Here is an 18,794-nt window from a genome sequence, read left to right on the forward strand (position 1 = left end):
CAAAATCAGTAGGCTGAGCAGTCTGTAGAAGCAGAGCCTAAAATTATACAGTAAAGCTCACCTGAGTGACAAGATGTTCCTCTCAGTAGGCACAGGTGAGTCCCACCTTTGCCTTTTGTAGATTTGTATGTATAGTGCACAGTTCCTGTATTTTATATTTGCCAAGAGAACATTTTTATCTGAAGCTACTAAGCTTCTCAGAGTAGCCATGATACCTTTCCCCATGGGGCCTCCACCGGGAGCTTGTTTTTTGTTTTTGTTTTTGTTTTACTGTTTTCTTGTTTGTTTTTGCTGACACCTGGTTAATTAATTCTCACCTCCCCTTACCCCCCCCCTCACCCACTACCACTTCTTGTGCCAGTCCTGCAGCTTGAATTCAAGGCCTGGACATTGTACCTGCGATTTTTGCTCAAGGCTAGCACTCATCACTGGAACCACAGCTTCCCTTCTGGCTTTTTGGTAGTTAATTGGAGATAAGAGTCTCATGGACTTTCCTGTCCAGGCTAACTCTGAACTATAGTACTCAGATCTCAGCTTCCTGAGTAGTTAGGATTACAGGCATGGACCACCAATTAATTACATACCTCCCTTTTTGTTCCCGTCCTGGGGTTTGAATTCAGGGCCTAGGTGCTATCCCTAAGCTTCTGTTGCTCAAGACTAACACTACCACTTAAGCCACAGCTCCACTTATGGCTTTTTTTTTTTTTTTTTGAGGGGGGTAGTATTGGAGACAAGAGTCTCATGAACTTCTGCTTGGGCTGGCTCTGAACCTCAGTCTTGAGATCTTAGCCTCCTGAGTAGCGAGGATTGTAGGTGTGAACTACCTGCCCTTGGCTCTTAATCCTCTTTCTAAAATAGGGGCAAATATATCCCAGATTCCACAGAAAGATAGGTCAAGTACGATGGTACGTGCTTGTAATCCCAGCACATGGAAGGCTAAGACAGAAAACTCTCACATTTGAGACTGGCTTGACAAAGAAAGTTTGGGCTTAGCCTGGGACACAAGTAGGACCTCGTCTCAGAAAATCAAAATGGAAAGAAGGAGATAGACAGACCTGTGAGGGTCCTGAATTCTAGGTCAGATCTTGCTCTGCTACTTATAGCTATTGCCAGCATATAATTTTATTAATATGTATAATGCTCTTCTCTTAAATTTAAATCCAAGAATAATTTAATTTTTTTTCTTTTTTCTTTGGCAACAGCCCACAAACGTAAGGAATCCTGAACTTGAACGGAACGGCCTGTACCCAGCCTACACTGGATTGCCCGGATCACGGCATTCTTGCATTTTCCCTGGACAGTATAACCCATCTTTCATCAGTGATGAGAGCAGGAGGAGAGACTACTTTTGAGTCAGGGAAGAAGCCTGTTGCCCTGAAACGGTTGCGGGACCTCTGTGGTTCAGAGCACTGGCTGCTCCCAGGACTTGTCAGAGCCACCCATAAGTGGCAAACAGAAAGAGGGACAGGCGTGGCCCTAGTGGACGGGAAGGGCGGAGTGTGGACCGGCAGGCTGCTCAGTTGGCACCTTCATTGTTACTGTGAACTGACGGTGAGCAGTACCATGGGAGTCTCTGAGTGCTGCCGCGTGCTGCTGGAGTTAGGGGGGACTGTAGCCACGGCGTGCCACTAGGTATCACTGCAAGGACCCGGTTTTTCCTTGGTTTGCACTTTAGTACATTGGGCAGGGAGGTTTCTTTTTGGTTTGTTTCAAGACTATTCTAGAAAGAGGGCTTCTTTTCATGAGACACTTTTCTGGGCCACCGTTTGGTGATTCATTGCCACCAGGTGCTGGCACTTTGTTTTCCTGTCCAGATGCTTGTGTGTGAAACAACAGGCAGGAGAGGGGGTAATGTACCACTGTGACCCAGAGATGCTGCAGCCAACAGTGCTTTAACACTTTTAGGCGGCCTTATGCTCACTTCCAGGCCATTCCCCTCAATGAGAAATGGACATTGGTAAGGCATAGCACATAACTTCTACCTGCTTTTCAAGTCGAGGTGACATGTTCATTGAAGTCCAATGGGTTTTTCCAACTTACAGTTCAGTCTCACATTTTCAAGCAGGTGCACATCAGGGCAAAACAACTTGCATTTGGTTTGGGTTAGAAGCATCCAGCTGCCTCAGTGATGAGGCTGACTGGCAGATCAGGGGGCCAAAGGTGGCAGGTCCTGCCTTCAGTAGGGGCACTTCTCACTCACCATGAGGAAATCCATGGCTCCTGCTCCTCTGACCACTATGCCAGAAACCAGAGGCCACTACAGATGGAGTTGGAAAGGAAAGTTGAATGCAGGGGTGTGAGCCAGGATTTCACCCCCAGAGGAAAAGTCTGCTGTGGTCCCTGCAACTGGTCATAGTTAGAGAAATGGGCTAATTTAGGTATTAGATTTCTGTGGGTGTTCCTGCGGAAAAGCAGGGAGCTAGGACGGAGCTACGGGTAAGTGTGCTTACCTGCTAATTTTTGCGTCTCTAAATGTGTCCACAAACTCAGTGTATAAACTAACCACTCAGAGCTACTTAATTCACTGAAGTAGTAACTTACTTCCTCTCATCTGGCCATTGGTTCCTCTTCCGCCCCTGTGTAGTACCCTCTGGAAACAGGTACAGTGTGTGTGAGCACTGTCTGGTTAGGGTCTGGGAGTGTGCTTTGGGGAAGGAAATGTCCCTTGTCTTGTTGGTCGTCCTGGGTCTTGCAAGGGGGGTATGTTCAGTGCTTTGTGTCTAACTGTGGAACTTTGGACCATCCTAATGTAGGGGAGGGAACATGGAGGGATGATAATCGTCCGCATTCTTGCTGGGGGCTCAGTGGCCCGCATGTCTGGAAGTGGTTCCGTGCTGGGGACAGTCTTCCTTGGACATGTACGTTTCTTCAAGATGTCCTCTTCAAAACATGCAGTTCTCCTCTCCGAGGCCTGAGCTGAGCCCGCCGTCGCCGCTGCTCCCCATCACCTGCTAGAGGAGAATGGCTAGTCAGGTGTGTGGATTCTAGCAATTGAGGTGTGCTTATCTCACAAGTACAAAATAAGTCCTGTTGTCCATGAATAGTAACTTACCTTCAAACTCATCACTGTCTTGAAACACTGGGTCTTGCACACATCTCTCTGGAACCACATGGCCTCACATCTAACTGGAGAACTCAGAACTCCTGCCCTCAGCACACCTGAGCCAACAGGCTGGGCAGCCTGCTCCAGCTCCTTTCGCAGCGTATCTGTTCTCCAGGCCTCGCTCCTGTGGGAGGAGCCACCAAGGACCGTGTCTAGACATAGTATGCTGTCTTCAGCCCACATCACAGCTGGAAGATCATCTCCTGTATGTGGGCCAAAAGCCTTAAAACCCACAAAACAAGGTGTTCTGTCTTGGAACTATCCCCGAGTCTAGAAAAGAGTGTCGTGTGAGTTCTTAAAATGCTTGCCTGCTCATGAATCTTGTTCAAATGGAGTGGATTTAGCGTTTTGTTTTCTACTGTGAAAAAAGAGGGCCTCCAAGCAAGGTGCTCCCAGCATGGCCAGTTTCCAGGAGGCTTGTCGAGAGGGGAAAGCATTCGGAGGATGGTGAAGGCTTGAAAGGGGCACAAAAGTGACCCAGTATGCCCTGTGTACCATGGAAGAGAAGCTGGGGTTATTCCTGCCTGGGTTAGGACCCCTAGAGGGCCTGCCTGGGCTGAAAGGAAACAGCGGGTAGGATGCTGGCAGCAGATAGACAAGAGGTTCAGGACTGGTTCAGATGGACCCACAACTACCACTCGAGAGCTCGGCTGGGGCGCCGTGTTCAGTGGCAGGCCTCACACATGGAATGAACAGTTCATGCTCACAGAAACGCCATGGTTCTGCATTGAGACCCCACAGCTGGAGAAAGTGGAAAGAAGGAAAAGTGACACCAGCCATGAGATGCTTCTGTGGGGCAGAGCCAGGCCAGGCACAGCCCGTGTCCTGCCGCTGAGGGAGGGGTGGGGTCCTTCCCAGGGTCTATCCTGGATTTTAAGCTCCAGGGGTCTTATTTTCCATTTCCTTTTTCTCTCATGAGCCCCAGGGTACCGGAGCATGTTTCTTCAGGATAAACAACAAACATCTCCTGTTCTTCCCATGGCTAGGCTGTGTGTGAGAGATACTTGGCCTAGCAGCTTCCTTGTTAGTTGGCCATGAAGGACTCATTTCTCAGACTTCAAAACCTCCAGAGAGGATAAATAGCTTGACTTACAGAGATAGACTTCAAACCCCAATCCTATCTCCACCCACCCTATGGCTGAGCTATGGAGGCCTACCCATTCACCCTCCTGGCAGACATCTTGCCATGCAATGCACTTCAGCTGAAAGAAGGGAAACCCTGGACCCCGCAAATCATTTTTTAAAGGAATTTAATATTAAGCAGTAATGAATGACTAGAAACACAAGAACAAAAATCTGGTACCCTTTTGGAAAGTGCCCTTTCAGGTGTGTTTTTGCGTATTTTTCTTGAACTCTCATGTTCTTCATCAAGAAAACAGTGGCTGGCTTGCGTTAGGTCGTGCATTGGTACGTGGCTAGGGCGTTTCTGTGACAGGCACAGGCAGACACGTTCATCCATTGAGGCCTGCCTGCCGTGCTCCAGGTGTGGAACCTCCTCTCCCACGTCTAGGGGCAGTATTTTTGTGAGCCATCAGAGTGGGGCATGAAGTTGAATAGCCTAAAAGGCTCATAGGTCTCTCCTTTGTGGGAAGGTTATTTCCCAAAACTGTTAAGTCTATTAGAGTCACAATTGTTGAATGGTTGGTGCAGCCAAGCTGGCAGATAGCATTTGAAGTCAAAACCCAAGATGTAATTGTTGGTCTGTCTTTCTTTCTTTCTTTCTTTCTTTCTTTCTTTCTTTCTTTCTTTCTTTCTTTCTTTCTTTCTTTCTTTCTTTCTTTCTTTCCCTCTCTCTCTCTCTCTCTCCCCCTCCCCCCCTTTACTCCCCCCCTCTCTTTCTTTCCTTTGCCTGTTCTGGGGCTTGAATTCAGGGCCTGGACACGGTCCCTGAGCTTCTTTTGCTCAAGGCTAGCATTGTACCACTTGAGCCACAGCGCCACTTCTGGCTTTTTCTGTTAATATGGAACTGAGGAATCGAACCCAGGGCTTCATGCATGCTAGGCAAGCCACATTGCCAGCCCCTGACTGTTGATTTCTTGAAGTAGTAACTCTTAAATGTTAGACCATAAGAGGGGAGGGCTGCATTTTTGGCATAGGCATCTGGATGACTACCTAAGAATAACTCTCTAAAGGATATTATCTATTTAGACAGAAAGTTCCAGATCAGGCACTTTAGGGTCACTCCTTCACTGTGGTTCTTAGGTGCCTCATTAAGCCACCTATCCAGGTCCCCAGTTACTATGAAACCACATGAATAAGTAGAATGGAGAGTTGCACTGCCCTTGGCTAAGTTTAGCCTAACTCACTCTAAACTAAGAGTTTGACCCATAGTTCTAAACATGCTTCGATTTTAGAAGATGAATGGAGAAAGGAAATCTTCAGAGCCTGGGATGCCAGTAATATTTAATTTAAAATTGCCCTAGTATCAAAGGGAGTTGTTGTTTGTTTTTAATCAAAAGCTTTTGTGGGGCTAACAAGCAACATTTTTGCTTTTTCTGTTTTTGAATAATGGTCTCTTACATAGCCAGGCTGGCCTCAAACTCATGATCCTCCCACTTCAGACTCCCATTGGCTGAAATTACTGGCATCTTCATCACCACACCTAGTCAGGTTTTTCTTTTTTTCTTGATGTATCATTCCAGGGTTCTTGTGTGCATTTAAAAAAAAAAAAAAAAAAAAAAACAAATACGGTTTTGAGAATGTGAGTGTTTTCTTTTTTCTCACTTGCCCAAAGAAGAAAACTGGCTAAAATAGGAACATTCAAATATTAAGTGCCAATTCATTTGTTAAACTGAAGTAGTTCAGTAAAAATGTTATACTCCTTCACATCTAATGGAAATTGTAACTTACAGAAAAGTCTGTGAAACCAAAAGGGGCTCTTTCTTTCAGTCTAAAAAGAGACCAAGCCAAGACTGAATCTGCTCCATGGGTGTTTTAAAGGAGGACGTGTCAAAGGAGTTGCTTTTAAATTCTGGTTCTGTTGTTTTTATGGTGTGTTTAGTGCATTTTGTTGTGGAGTTCATGGGTAGGAAATAGAAGCAGACAGGGATGGGATAGAAGCAGTTTGTGTGAGAAACTGACTCAGCGCACTTGGCCCTTCTGTCCCTAGGCCTGTTCTAAAAAGCACATGATTGTTTCACCATGCATTGCTGTTGAGTTTCAGTAATGTTTTTGTTGCTGCATTTGCAATTATGGCTAAGTGGAACTTGAAGTATGAACTGTTGAGTTTTCACACATTGTCTTAGATTTCCCTTTTGTAAACCTTTTGCCCTTAGATCCTGGTTGATTGTGTTAAGTCCACTATAAGAATGTTATTTAAAGTTGTATTATAATTGCAGCCTCCACTAATTATTTAGTACTGTAGTAGCAAAATATTATTTGTAAGAATTTGGTTATTTTTATACTTATATCCACTATAAGTCTGGCGTTCTAGTCAGTAAAATGATGCAATAAAATTAATATTTTCACTGTTTTTGTTCTTTGCTCTGTAACAAACAAACTATGCCCGAGTCCAGCAAAGTTACTGTGCGTGAAAGCATCCTTGCAATGAATTCTGGAAGGGAAAATATGAGTAGCTGTCATTTGCTTGGTCTCTGCGCCTGGGTGAACAACTGGGCTTAAGTGATAACAGATCTAACTCAGACATAACACCTGCTTCCGTTTACTTTTCTCTGAACTAGAGGACATAAGTTACTGATTGAGACACTGTTAATTTTCCCCAGGGTTACCTCCTACTACCACTCCAAGAGAACTTTCCTTCTGGAGGGAGAACAGGAAGCCTTTGCCCAGGGCAGAGAATCTGAGGGACCTCCCCCCCCCCCCGCCCTACACACACATACACACTTACGCAGGTCTCATGGCAGCCATGCAATGTAGTTGCCTGGCTAGATACATGTTCATGATGTGCATCATGGATGCCTTGCATGGCAGATAGAGGAGCCTCATCTGCTTGAGGGCAAAGCCGTAGCCCTGGGGAGACCCAGCAGAGTAGTTCAAAGCACAAAGACAGCTTTTTAGCAGATGAAATCAGGTGGTGGCCCAGCCCTAAATTCCTGAGTGGAAAACTTTTCTGACCAGCTCCCCAGACTCAGTCCTGCCCCCTTATTTGCAGTCCCCAATCAGATCTTCACAGGAACCCAGTTCTGACTCCTGTTTCTGCTCATCCAGTCAGACACAAACATATCTTTCCATACCTCACAAGTGGGAATTTTTTTAAGTTGTATAGACAGTAAAATAGTACCCGTGGTCAGATTGACATATGTCACTCTGTGTGTGTGTGTGTGTCTGTGTGTGTCTGTGTCTGTGTGCACATGTGCACATGTGCACGTGTGCATGTGCATAAAGTACCTAAATTTTATTTTTTGGTCATGGGGCTTCAACTCAGGGCCTGGGCACTGTCCCTGAGTGTTTTTGTTCAAGGCTAGTTGATCCACAGTGCCACTTGCAGTTTTTTAGTGGTTAATTGGAGATAAGAATCTCGTGAATGGTCTGGGAAGGTGGCTCAGTAGTAGAGCGCTTGCCTTGCATGCATGAGGCCCTGGGTTTGATTCCTCAGCACTAGATAAGCAGGAAAAAAAAAGCCAGAAGTGGCGCTGTGGCTCAAGTGGTAGCGTGCTAGCCTTGAGCTGAAGAGTTGAGGGACAGCACCCAGGCCCAGAGTTCAGGCCCCATGACTGGACTCCCCCCCACCCAAAAAAAAAAGAGTCTCGTGAACTTTCCTGACCAGGCTGGCTTTGAACCATGATCCTCAGATCTCAGCCTCTTGAGTAGCTAAGATTAGAGGTATAAGCCATTGGCACCTAGCACCTAATTTTTTTTAATTTGTTATTATAAAGGTTATATATAAATGGGTTGCAGTTACATAAGGTCAGGTCTAAATATTTTAAGTACAAGGGTTTGAACCCAGGACCTTGCATAAAAGCACTCTACCATTTGAACTATGTTTCCAGATCTGTTTTGCTTTAGTCATTTCTTGAATAAGTTATGTTTTTGCCTAGGGCCAGCCTTGTACTAGGATTCTTCTTCTGTCTTTTCTTTCCGAGTAGCTGGGATTACAGCTGTGTGACATCATGCCAAGACCTCTAAAAATCTCAATACCCAGGCTGTATGTTACTTCTCCAGACTTAGGCATCCTACATAACTAAGTTTGTACTCCTTAACCCACTTCTCACCGCTGCCTTCCCCTCTGCCCATTCTCTTCTCTGTTTCTCTGTATTTCCCCACCTAGCTTTGTTTTGGATGTGGTTCATCCAAAGGTTTGAGTGTTGGGGGTTTGGTCCTTGTGGCAATGTTTGGAACTGGTTTGACCTTTTATAGGTGGGACCTAGTGGAAAGTCCTTAGGCCATCTGGGGGATTGGGGTGTTCCCTGTTTCTCTCTTTGCCTTCCTGTTTTGCAGTGTGATCACTTCCTCACACATGGACTCTTCCCCTATGATTGATTTTCCATAATGTGAAACAGCTGGGAGGGTATTTTCCAGAGCTGAGCTGCACCAATACTGTGCTGCCAGGGTTTGGCCCTCCAGACTCTGAGCATAATAAACTAAATCCAAGGCCCTTGGATTGCAGATGTGTCTCACCATGTAGCTCAAACTGACCTTAAACTCACTCACATAACCTGTGCTGCCTTTGAACTCACGATCACTCTTGCCTTTGCTTCCAAAATGCCGTGCCATGCCTGGCATAATATCCTGCAAGTTCCATGTTGTCTTCGGAGGGAAACATTATCTCCTTCATCATTGCTGGATAATATCCATTGTATACACAAATAGCACAACTGCTTTATTCAGTCATCTGTGAGTACTTAGATGATTTCCATATCTTGGCTATTGTGGATAATCCCTGGTGTAATTGCTCTCAGCCAAAGGGAAGCTTTCTGCTATATACATGAAGTTAGCCTGAATGTTTATCCTACTTGTACATGTGGCCTGGATGAACCTCTGCCAGGATTCCTCTTGTCAACATTGAACGATCTCAAAAGTATTTTTAGACTCTGAGGCTCGCACAGTTGTTCGAGCAGGACAGGTAAGGCTAACGATCTAGAGCGCTTCCAGGACAGAACCTCACATACTGCAGGTTGAAAGTTCATGGCAGAACCAGATGGTGACATCATGCAGATTCCTGGCACCTTGAGCAGGAACTTTAGAATTCAAGAGCGATTCCAGGAATAAAGATGTTGATTTGTACTGGTCTCACCAAACCCTTCTGCACTATCTGTTGGTACAAGATAACCTCCAATAGTCGCTGGCTGTTTTTCCCAAGTTATGTCAGGCCCAAGAGTCTGCCACTTTTCTGAAATTCAGTATCCTGATCAAAAAAAGCGGAGTGGGGGAGCTCATAGTTATTGCCTCTCAGAGTTTAAAGATTAAAAGAACTCATAACACTGCAGACTATGAGAGAAACAACACACATCGGTTCCCATGAATGGGGCCCTCCCATCACCAAAATGAAAGCAGCAGAACTAAAGCCAATTTGATGCTCTTCACTAGTGATTTCGTCTGGAGAATGTAGTTTGTTAAAGTGCTGTGGCCATTTCCCCTTCACTTCTGTAGCCTGCCCTTTGTAACAGCGATTCTAACTGTGGAAACGAGAACCACTACTGTCCCATTAAACATTAAACTGGTGCCTGGCACTCAGTAGGAACCCACTAAAACAAAGAGTAAGTGGATGGGCGAGTCATCTGCTCCAGTAGATGAAGGCTGAGAGTTGGTTGCCCATGAATGTAGCTGGACTGAATATGTTAAAGATCTCATGACAAGGCTCAAGCAGGTATTTGGGGAGAACTCATATTCCTGTTGCACCTGCAGAACTGCAGAGCCGCTCCAATGAGAGAGCACTCAAAGCAACAGGACACTGGTGAGTGTCTCAGAATCATTGTGTTCAGTGAAAAATCTAGACATAAAGGCTAGGCACTGAGTGACTCCATTTATATTGCATTCTGGAAAAGATAGAACTGCAAGAACAGAAAACAGATGAGCAGCTGCCTGGAGATGGGAAAATGATTTCTTCTTCCAGCTTTCTTCCTTCCAGGCACACTGTAGGATGAACATACCCATCCCCTTTGAAGTGTGGCCATGAGACCAGCTTTAGTTAAAGACGTGATTGGAAATAAAGTGTCTACCATCTGGAATAACCCTTTAAGGACTGATGTATTGGTTTGGAGGCATGGTTCAGTTGGTAGAGCACTAGCCAATGAGCAAAACTGTCAGGTACCAAGTTTGAGTCCCCATCTCTGACCTATAAATCTCATGGAAATACATGCTGGGACCTAAGTGGCAAGGTGAACATAGCCATCCCTTTATGGCTAGGATTGAACATAAGTAAGGAATAAATTTCCTCACTGTCGGGAGAAAGCACCAAGACTCAGGAGTCACTTGTTACCGCACCATTAGTTAGCTTATTCTGACAAGTTCGGCTCCCAGAAACACACTAGTCACTGCAGTTCATCAAAATTGCTTGATTGATTCCAAGGTTTAGCACCATGGAAGAAGCATGTACTATCATCATTAAAAATTCTTAAGCCATATTGTCTTATAAAGTGTCTGATAAAAATCAGAAACACGTATTGCATGGGTAATATTTGTCAAACTCGGTATGGATGGACTTTTGAATTAGAATGGCCTAGGTTTGAAATGTACCTCTACTACTCACCACCTATGTGACTTGGTGAAATTTATTAGCTGTGTGACCTCGCTGAGTTTCCTAACCATTCCAACCCTTAGTTTCTTCCTCCATAACCCAGCAGAAATGATAATACCTAATCTAAAGATATGTTGAAGGACTTAATTATGATGTCACTAAAGTACGTCTCAATGATATAATGCTTTTAAGGCTCTGGGTCTGAGATGAAGCAAATATTGGGATAAAGAGAAAACACTAGAATATTGATCTTCTGCCCTTTTCTCCTGCTTAGATCATAGTGGGGGAAATCCCACTGTAAAGCATTATCGCTGTGGTTTTATCAGCAAGGCAAGAGTTGTATTAGACATGCAGCATAATTTTAAAATCCACATAGAATTCAATCTATATTTAGCCTGATGGTAACTAGAATCATTGTAGGAAAAAGTCCATCTTTCTTGTTTCTCTACTCCCTTCACTCACAATCTGGAGTATCTTGTCCCTTACTTCTTGATTGGTTGGCTCACTGGTTGCATTCAGGCTATTCCTTCCTATAGACCAGGGGGCCTCGTTAAGGTCATTTCAACCTGAGAATGAGAGCAGGTCTTACTTGTAGCCATAGTAACACAGTGCTTATAAATCCTCGTCAGGCGCTGGTGGCTCCTGCCTGTAATCCTAGTTACTGAGGAAGCTGATTGAGGTTCGAAGCCAGACTGGGCAGGAAAGCCCATGAGATTCTTATCTCCAATGAATCACAGAAAACGCTGGAATTGGCACTGTGGTTCAAGTGGCAAAGCACTAGCCTTGAGCAAAAGGGGCTCAGAGACAGCACCTAGGCCCAGAGTTCAAGCCCCAGGACTGACAAAAAGAAAAAGTCCTTATCACTTGTTGGGAATCAGTGCTTATAAGTCATTGCTTATAAACCCTGTCTAGGTTGGGTGCTGGAGCAGGAAAAAAGTGATCAAATATATAGAACTAGTGGAGGAATTCTTCAAAAATAAAAATGTCCTCAATTTAAATGGCAGCTCATTATTAGGATGTTCTTCCTGCTCTTTTCGTTATAAGTTTAAAAAAATTTTATTTTTTATAAAGGTGCTAGAAGATGGTGTTTCTTGAAAATATATCCATTTTCCTGGTCAGCAGCCCTGAGGTCAATTTTTCCTTCAATAATCAAAAAAATTTTAGGTCAGGTGCCAGTGACTCACACCTGTAACCCTAGCTACTCTGAAGGCTGAAATCTGAGGATCACTGTTCAAAACCAGCCCAGCTAGAAAAATCTATGAGATTCTTATTTCCAATTAACCATCAAAAGCCAGAAGTGCAGCTGTGACTCAAGTAGTAGAGTGCCACTATCAACACACACACACACACACACACACGCGCGCGCACGTGCGCGCGCACACACACACACACACACACACACATACACACACACACACACACACACACACACACACACCCTTACATTTCCTCTCCTCTGAGGATCAAAAAACTCATTTGCTCTGGGGAAGCCCTCTGCATTTTCAATGACTCCTAGTTGAGGAATCATCTACCTACTTTCAGCTCCCTTACCTCTATCCCCAAAATAGCCCTAACTAAAGGCTCAAGTAATAGAGTGCCTGCCTAGTAAGCATAAGGCCCTGAGTTCAAAACCACCCAGTTTTGTTTCAGTCATTAATCTGTCTGTTTTGTTATCAACTCTTAATCCCTTATGTGAATACATAATAGAAATAAATATTTGTGAAATGAACTTTCAGCCCCTCCCCATACCATAATGCCTCTTTTTTATCTTCTTGGCGCCTTTGGCCTCTTTGGTTAACATATTCTCAAATGTCCTTGTCAATGTGCCAGCAAAAATGCTAGGGGTGCTGTGTCTATTAATAGTGTATTATGTCACATACCTTAAGGTTGAGGGTCCATTCCTGTCTGGGCCCTTTTAATTAACAATAATAACTTCTCATTGCTCTTACTGATAAAGGAATGTGGCAATACATGGGTAATAAAATGTAGTCAGGAAGCTAAATCTGGAAAGTGGTTCAGGAAATGATGGTGTCATTCGGCCCCCACTTGTAAGGAAGCTGAAGATGGGAGAAGGGTATTACTCAAGGTTATATAAATGGCTCATGGAAGAACTATACTAAGGATCCACAATCTAAACATCAGGTTTATTGCATTTACCCAAGGCATGTGTTGTCAGCGAAGGTATGTGTCATAAAAGCATGTGGGTTTCAGGTGTAGGGGAGAGGTCAGCTCAGTAAGCCCAGCAAGGCTGACTGGCAGAGCCAAAGATTCTATGAGGAGATGTGGTTGGAAGACAGGAGCAAGGGTGTGCGTCAGGCACAGATCGTATGTGTATGAAATACACAACCCAGCATAATAAATAGAGCATGGCTTTGAAATCTACAGTCAGCCCTAAGTATCCCACATGTCTGTACTATTAACTTCCCTCTGACCCAGTGATTGTGTGCATAAGAATCTGCCTGTACCACTGGCTTCTCAGACTTGAGTTAAAAGAGAAAGATTGGTGCTGAGGGATGCTTATCCCTGTACCAAGAAAGCTCTGGAAGATGGTGGTTTGTGACATGACTTGAAGGTCAAGGCTTAGGGAATTGAAGGCATCTCTCTTCAGTGCCTATTCCAGATGTTTTGGGGCAGGGCCAAGCTCTTACTGTGGTAAGGGAGGGCCTGGCCCTATGGAGCTGATGGCCCTAGTTGACAACTACATTCCATAGGTTTAGATTCAGCAACTCCCTGCTTTTCGAGGAACTGCAAGTTAATAATAATAATAATAATAAGCATTATTATTATTTTGTTCGGTTGTGGGGCTTGAACTCTGGGCCTGGCGCTGTCCCTCAGCTCTTCAGCTCAAGGCTAGCACTCTACCACTTGAGCCACAGCGCCACTTCCAGTTTTCTGGTAGTTAATTGGAGATAAGAGTCTCATGGACTTTCCTGCCCAGGCTGGCTTTGAACCATGATCCTCAAATCTCAGCCTCCTTAGTAGCTAGGATTACAGGTGTGAACCATGGCTGCCAGGCTAAGAGTAATTATTTTAAATAGCTGGCAGGGGAGGGGGGAAGCAATCATTTTACAAAATGTGAAAATTATATCTAGAATCCAAATGTTAAGAGTCCAGAAATGAAATTGTATAGAAACAGCCTCATTTATTTGCATGTTACCTACAATATACTTGGGCCATAATAGTCTAGTTGAATAGTGTAACAAAGATTCTGTGTGATGGCAGGTGCCAGAGACTCACACTGTAATCCTAGCCATTCAAGAGGCTGAAATCTAAGGATTGTGATTCAGAGTCAGCCTGGACAGGAAAGTCCATGACACTCCTATCTCCAATTAACCAGCAAAACAAAAGAGTTGTGGCTCAAGTGGTAGGGCACCAAACATTAGGGAAAAACCTAAGATCCCATGTGATGTTCTGGTATCTGCATGCTCAAATGTGACTAATTGCTCATCACAGGGAGGCGGCTGTAACTCAATGTTTGGAAGCATGGAAAAGCCATTTAGGGATGAGATGATTACATTGTTTGCAACAGCCAAAAACAAAATGTGTCCAGAGGAAAGAAATTGATTCAAAAGTACTCAAAGTTTATTTATGACCATTTGGGCAAGAATAGCAGTTGAGAGTTGAGAACATTGTGAATTCTACCAACAGTCAATTGAAAAACAAAGTATCCAGGTTATAATGACTCACGCCTGTAATGCTAACTCCTCAGGAGGCTGAGTTTTAAGGATCAAGGTTTGAAGCCAGCCTGAGACTCATCCCCAATTAACTACCAACAAAAACAAAAACAAAACAAAACTGAAGTGTAAGCTATGGCAAAAAAGCTTCAGAACAGCCCAGGCCCTGATTTTTTTCTTTGTATATCGCTGAGTTGACAGTTGTCATCTGTGCTATCTAGTTGTTTATTCAAGGAGCTGCTCAGGTATTTGTAGATCCACTAACACAGGAAAAAGAGAAAATGTCTTCCATAGACTTCTGGTTTGATTACCAAACCTGAAGCCCCGGTGTATGGACAGGATTTCTTCCTTTTAAAACTTTTTACACTCACAATCACTTGTCACTTCTCCAAAGTAACAAATGGGGGTGCATTAAGGTCCTCCTACTAATACACATGAGGATTGTTATCCTGACTGTTCCCAAAACACATCTTTCAGGGTAGCTGAGATATTTTCAGTGCCCTCTTCCCAAACTCTTCCAAGACTAAATCCCAGGCCAGTCCTTGCATTGACAGCCTTTTAGTTTTATCAGGTTGGCAGGAGTGTCTTGGAAAAGATGAGCCATTGCTTTGGGAATAAGTATATTTACAGGGTGCAATGTATGATTGCTTGTGTGTGCATTCGTCCATGTGCATTTCACTTTCATAGAGACAGCCTAAGCTTCTGGAAACATCCATTCCTCAGTATTCCCAGAAGCTTCTCAAGTCAGCATCTGAGCAAGATGGTTCTGGATGAGCCCCATTTATCAAGCAAAGAGGGACTAACAGCAGAACACATACACACACACACACACACACACACACACACACACACACACACACACACACACACACACACACACACACACACACACACACACACACACACACACACACACACACACACACACACACACACACCATGGCCAAGCACTGGTGGCTCATGCCAGTAATCCTAGCTACTCTGGAGGTTGAGAATCATGGTCTGAAGCCAGCATAGGCATAGTCTCAGTCTATGAACCTTATCTTCACTTAACCACCAAAAAGCCAGAAGTGGAGCTATAGTTCAAATGGTACAGCACCAGCCTTGAGCAAAAAAACAAAAACAAAACAAAACAAAAAACCTAAGGGACAGTGCCCAGACTCTGAGTTCAAGCCCCAGTACTGGCACAATAATTAATTAAACCAAAACTATTATAAACCTCCAATGATTCAGCAATCTCCGTTAGATATTTTACATGCTCTAATTTATTGTATTATTATTTATCTGTTCCTTTAACCTTTGGCTAATATACTCTTGAAAAGATTTGGCATGTTGGTTAATTTTTCAAACTGGATAATGTATGAATAATCAACTGTAGAAGTTAGTTTTAATCAGCTGTGAATGTGTCTGTTAATACCTTTTTTTGGTATATGTGTGTGCTGGTCCTGGGGCTTGAATTCAGAGCCTGGGTGCTGTCCCCTGAGCTTTTTTGCTCAAAACTAGCTCTCTCTCACTTCAGTCACAACTCCAATTCCAATGTTTCAGTAGTTAATTTAACAGATAAGATTCTCACAAACTTCCCTGTACAGACTGGCCTTGAACCAGAATCCTCAGGTCTTAGCTTCCTGAGTAGCTAGGATTACAAGCATGAGCCACCAGTACCTGGCTTTAAATGCTTTTATAAAACTTTTTAAAAAATGATAGGTCACATTTCACAAACCCTGACACTCACTGGAAAGCACAGCTCTGAGAATGAAATGTGTATTTAAAAAAAAAAACATGAATGTCAATTTCCTGGGCATTTAAACTTGTTCCTCCTGGAGAAAGGAAAATCATCTGCAGAAGGCATATGTTTTTGAGAACAGGGCTAAAATTTTGATGATGTTTTTTGCCAGTCCTGGAGCTTGAACTCTGGGCCTGGGCACTGTCCCTGAATTTTATTTATTTATTTTGTGTGTATGTGTGTGTGAGTGTGTGCAATGCTAGCACTCTACCTCTTGAGCCACAATTCAACTTCCAGCTTTTTGTTGATTAATTAGAGATAAGAGTTTCAACGGAGCCGGGCATCAGTGACTCACGCCTATAATCCTAGCTACTCAGGAGGCTGAGATCTGAGGATCAGGGTTCAAAGCCAGCCCGGGCTAGGAAAGTCCATGAGACTCTTATCTCCAGTAAACCACTAGAAAAAAAACTGGAAATGGCGCTGTGGCTCAAGCGGTAGAGCGCTCGCCTTCAGCTGAAGAGCGGAGGGACAGTGCCCAGGCCCAGAGTTCAGGCCCCACGACTGACCAAAAACAATTTTTTTTAAGGGTTTCACAGACTTTCTTGCCTGAATTGGCTTCAAACAGTGGTCCTAAGATCTCAGCCTTCAGAGTTGCCAGGATTACAGGCATGGGCCACCAGCATACAGCTTAATGTTTTTCTGAGAAGAATTTCTCTTAATTCCTATTACCAAATACTGGATGATTTTTTAAAATGATCTGTGTGTGTGTGTGTGTGTGTGTGTGTGTGTGTGTGTGTGTGTGTGTGTGTGTGTGTGTGTGTGTGTGTGTGTGTGTGTGTCACTGCCAGTACTGAGGCTTGAACTCAGAGATCGGTGTTCTACCACTTGAGCCACACCTCTACTTACAGCTTTTTGGTGGTTAATTGGAGATAAGAGTCTTTTGGCTTTTCTGCCCTGGATAGCCTGGAAGCGCAATCCTCTTGAGCAGCTAGGACTACGGGCCTGAAATGATCTTTGCTAAATGTTTAACAAATTCATCTCATAATGGCAATATGAAACAGCACTTTCCATAAAGGTATTTGAACAACATTGTTCATTGTTGCTCATTAAGCCACTAGTGTTAAGTGGCTTTCTCTATATTCCTGCGGTAACAAATTAACATGAGAAATGAGTTCTTCCTTCTCTCAAATTTGTATCAGATATATTTACTGAACTTAAACAGAGATTTTTGGATCTTAATGCAGTACAATTTTTTTGATACCTCTATGTTTTAAAATCCATTTTATGATTACCAAGGATTATGGATTGCAGAGGGAGTCTGCCTCAGAGTAGGAAGTTCCATTCAGGAAACCCTCTGTAAAGTTGCCTTGGAAGGGGAGTCTACCTTCCTAATCCCAGCCATTCTTTAAGTTCTTCATTTCTTCTTTCTTCCTCCCACCTGTCCTTCTTTAGCTTTATTGAGATACAGTTCACAAATCATATAACTCAGTCACTCAGGTTTAATATATGACCACTATCATTACCATCCCCAATTATAGACCATTTCCATCATCCAAACAAGAAATCTGTCCTTCTTAGCTCTAGGCCACTACTAACCTATTTTTTTCCTCTATAGGTTTGCCTATTTTAGATAAATTTAATATTCTGCTTAATATAAATAGAATTATATAATACATAATGTTTTACATTTGGCTTCTTCCATTTGCTAATATTTTTGAGGTCCATCTATGTATCATCACTCTATTTCTTTTTGGAGAGCATCTCTTTTGGTGTGGCATTGAGATTTGAACTTAAGGTCTTGTACTTGTTGAGAAGGTCCTTTACCCTTTGAGCCATGCTCCCAGTCCTCTATTTCTTTTAATGGCCAAATATTCCATTGCCTAAATATACTACATTTATTTATTCATTCAGAGACACTGTATTGGTCTGGACATTGGGCCAATGCTGCCATGAGTATTTGTGGATGACTTCTCTGTATGGACATATTTTCGTGTCTCTTGAGGATCTTATTCCTAGACATGGAATCATTGCTGAGTCAAAGAATAACTTGGTAACTAACTTTCTAAGGAATTACTGTACTGTTTTCCAGTCTAGCTGCACCATTTTATGTTAACACTACCAGTGTGTGACACTTCTGATTTCTCCACATCCTGCAATTGATCTTTTGGTTAATAGCTATTCTATTTTTTTTTTTTTTTTTGGTCCAGTCATAGGGTCTGAACTCAGGGCCTGGGCGCTGTCCCTCAGTTCTTCAGCTCAAGGCTAGCACTCTACCACTTGAGCCACAGCGCCACTTCTGTCTTTTTTTCTTTTTGCTTATGTGGTACCCAGGGCCTCAGGCATGCAAGGCAAGCGCTCTACCACTGAGCCACCTTCCCAGCCCATAGCTATTCTAATGGTCATGACGTGTCGGTCAGCTCACTTTTAATTTTCTGATATGGGGTGATAGGGAAACTATCCTTCTTCCTTCTCTGCATTTGGCTCCAGTGGGGACGCTAGCCCAAGAGTGTCAGGCTATTTTCACTGAAAATAGGATTTCAACTCTGGAGGGAAAAGGATCTCCTTCAGAGTTTTGCAACTCACAAACTCAAGCTGTTATTGGGAGATGTGGAGTATTGTGTGTGGTTTTTTTTTTTTTTCAAGAACTGCAAATATTTA

General features: G+C 43.5%; 1 protein-coding gene across 1 annotated transcript in view; it reads left to right on the plus strand.

The window, feature by feature from the left end:
- The window catches only part of Heg1 (heart development protein with EGF like domains 1), a 92,348-nt gene extending 85,449 nt beyond the window's left edge, over positions 1-6,899 (plus strand). Inside the window, exon 18 of the mRNA XM_070028863.1 lies at positions 1,203-6,899. Within this exon, the coding sequence (XP_069884964.1) occupies positions 1,203-1,352 (150 nt within the window). The 3' untranslated portion in view covers positions 1,353-6,899. The remainder of the gene's footprint in view (positions 1-1,202) is intronic.
- Positions 6,900-18,794: the final 11,895 nt, after the last annotated feature.

This window comes from Dipodomys merriami, unplaced genomic scaffold (assembly GCF_024711535.1).
Source record: "Dipodomys merriami isolate MVZ:Mamm:240054 unplaced genomic scaffold, mDipMer1.0.p SCAF_2, whole genome shotgun sequence".
In the NCBI taxonomy this organism is placed as follows: domain Eukaryota; kingdom Metazoa; phylum Chordata; class Mammalia; order Rodentia; family Heteromyidae; genus Dipodomys; species Dipodomys merriami.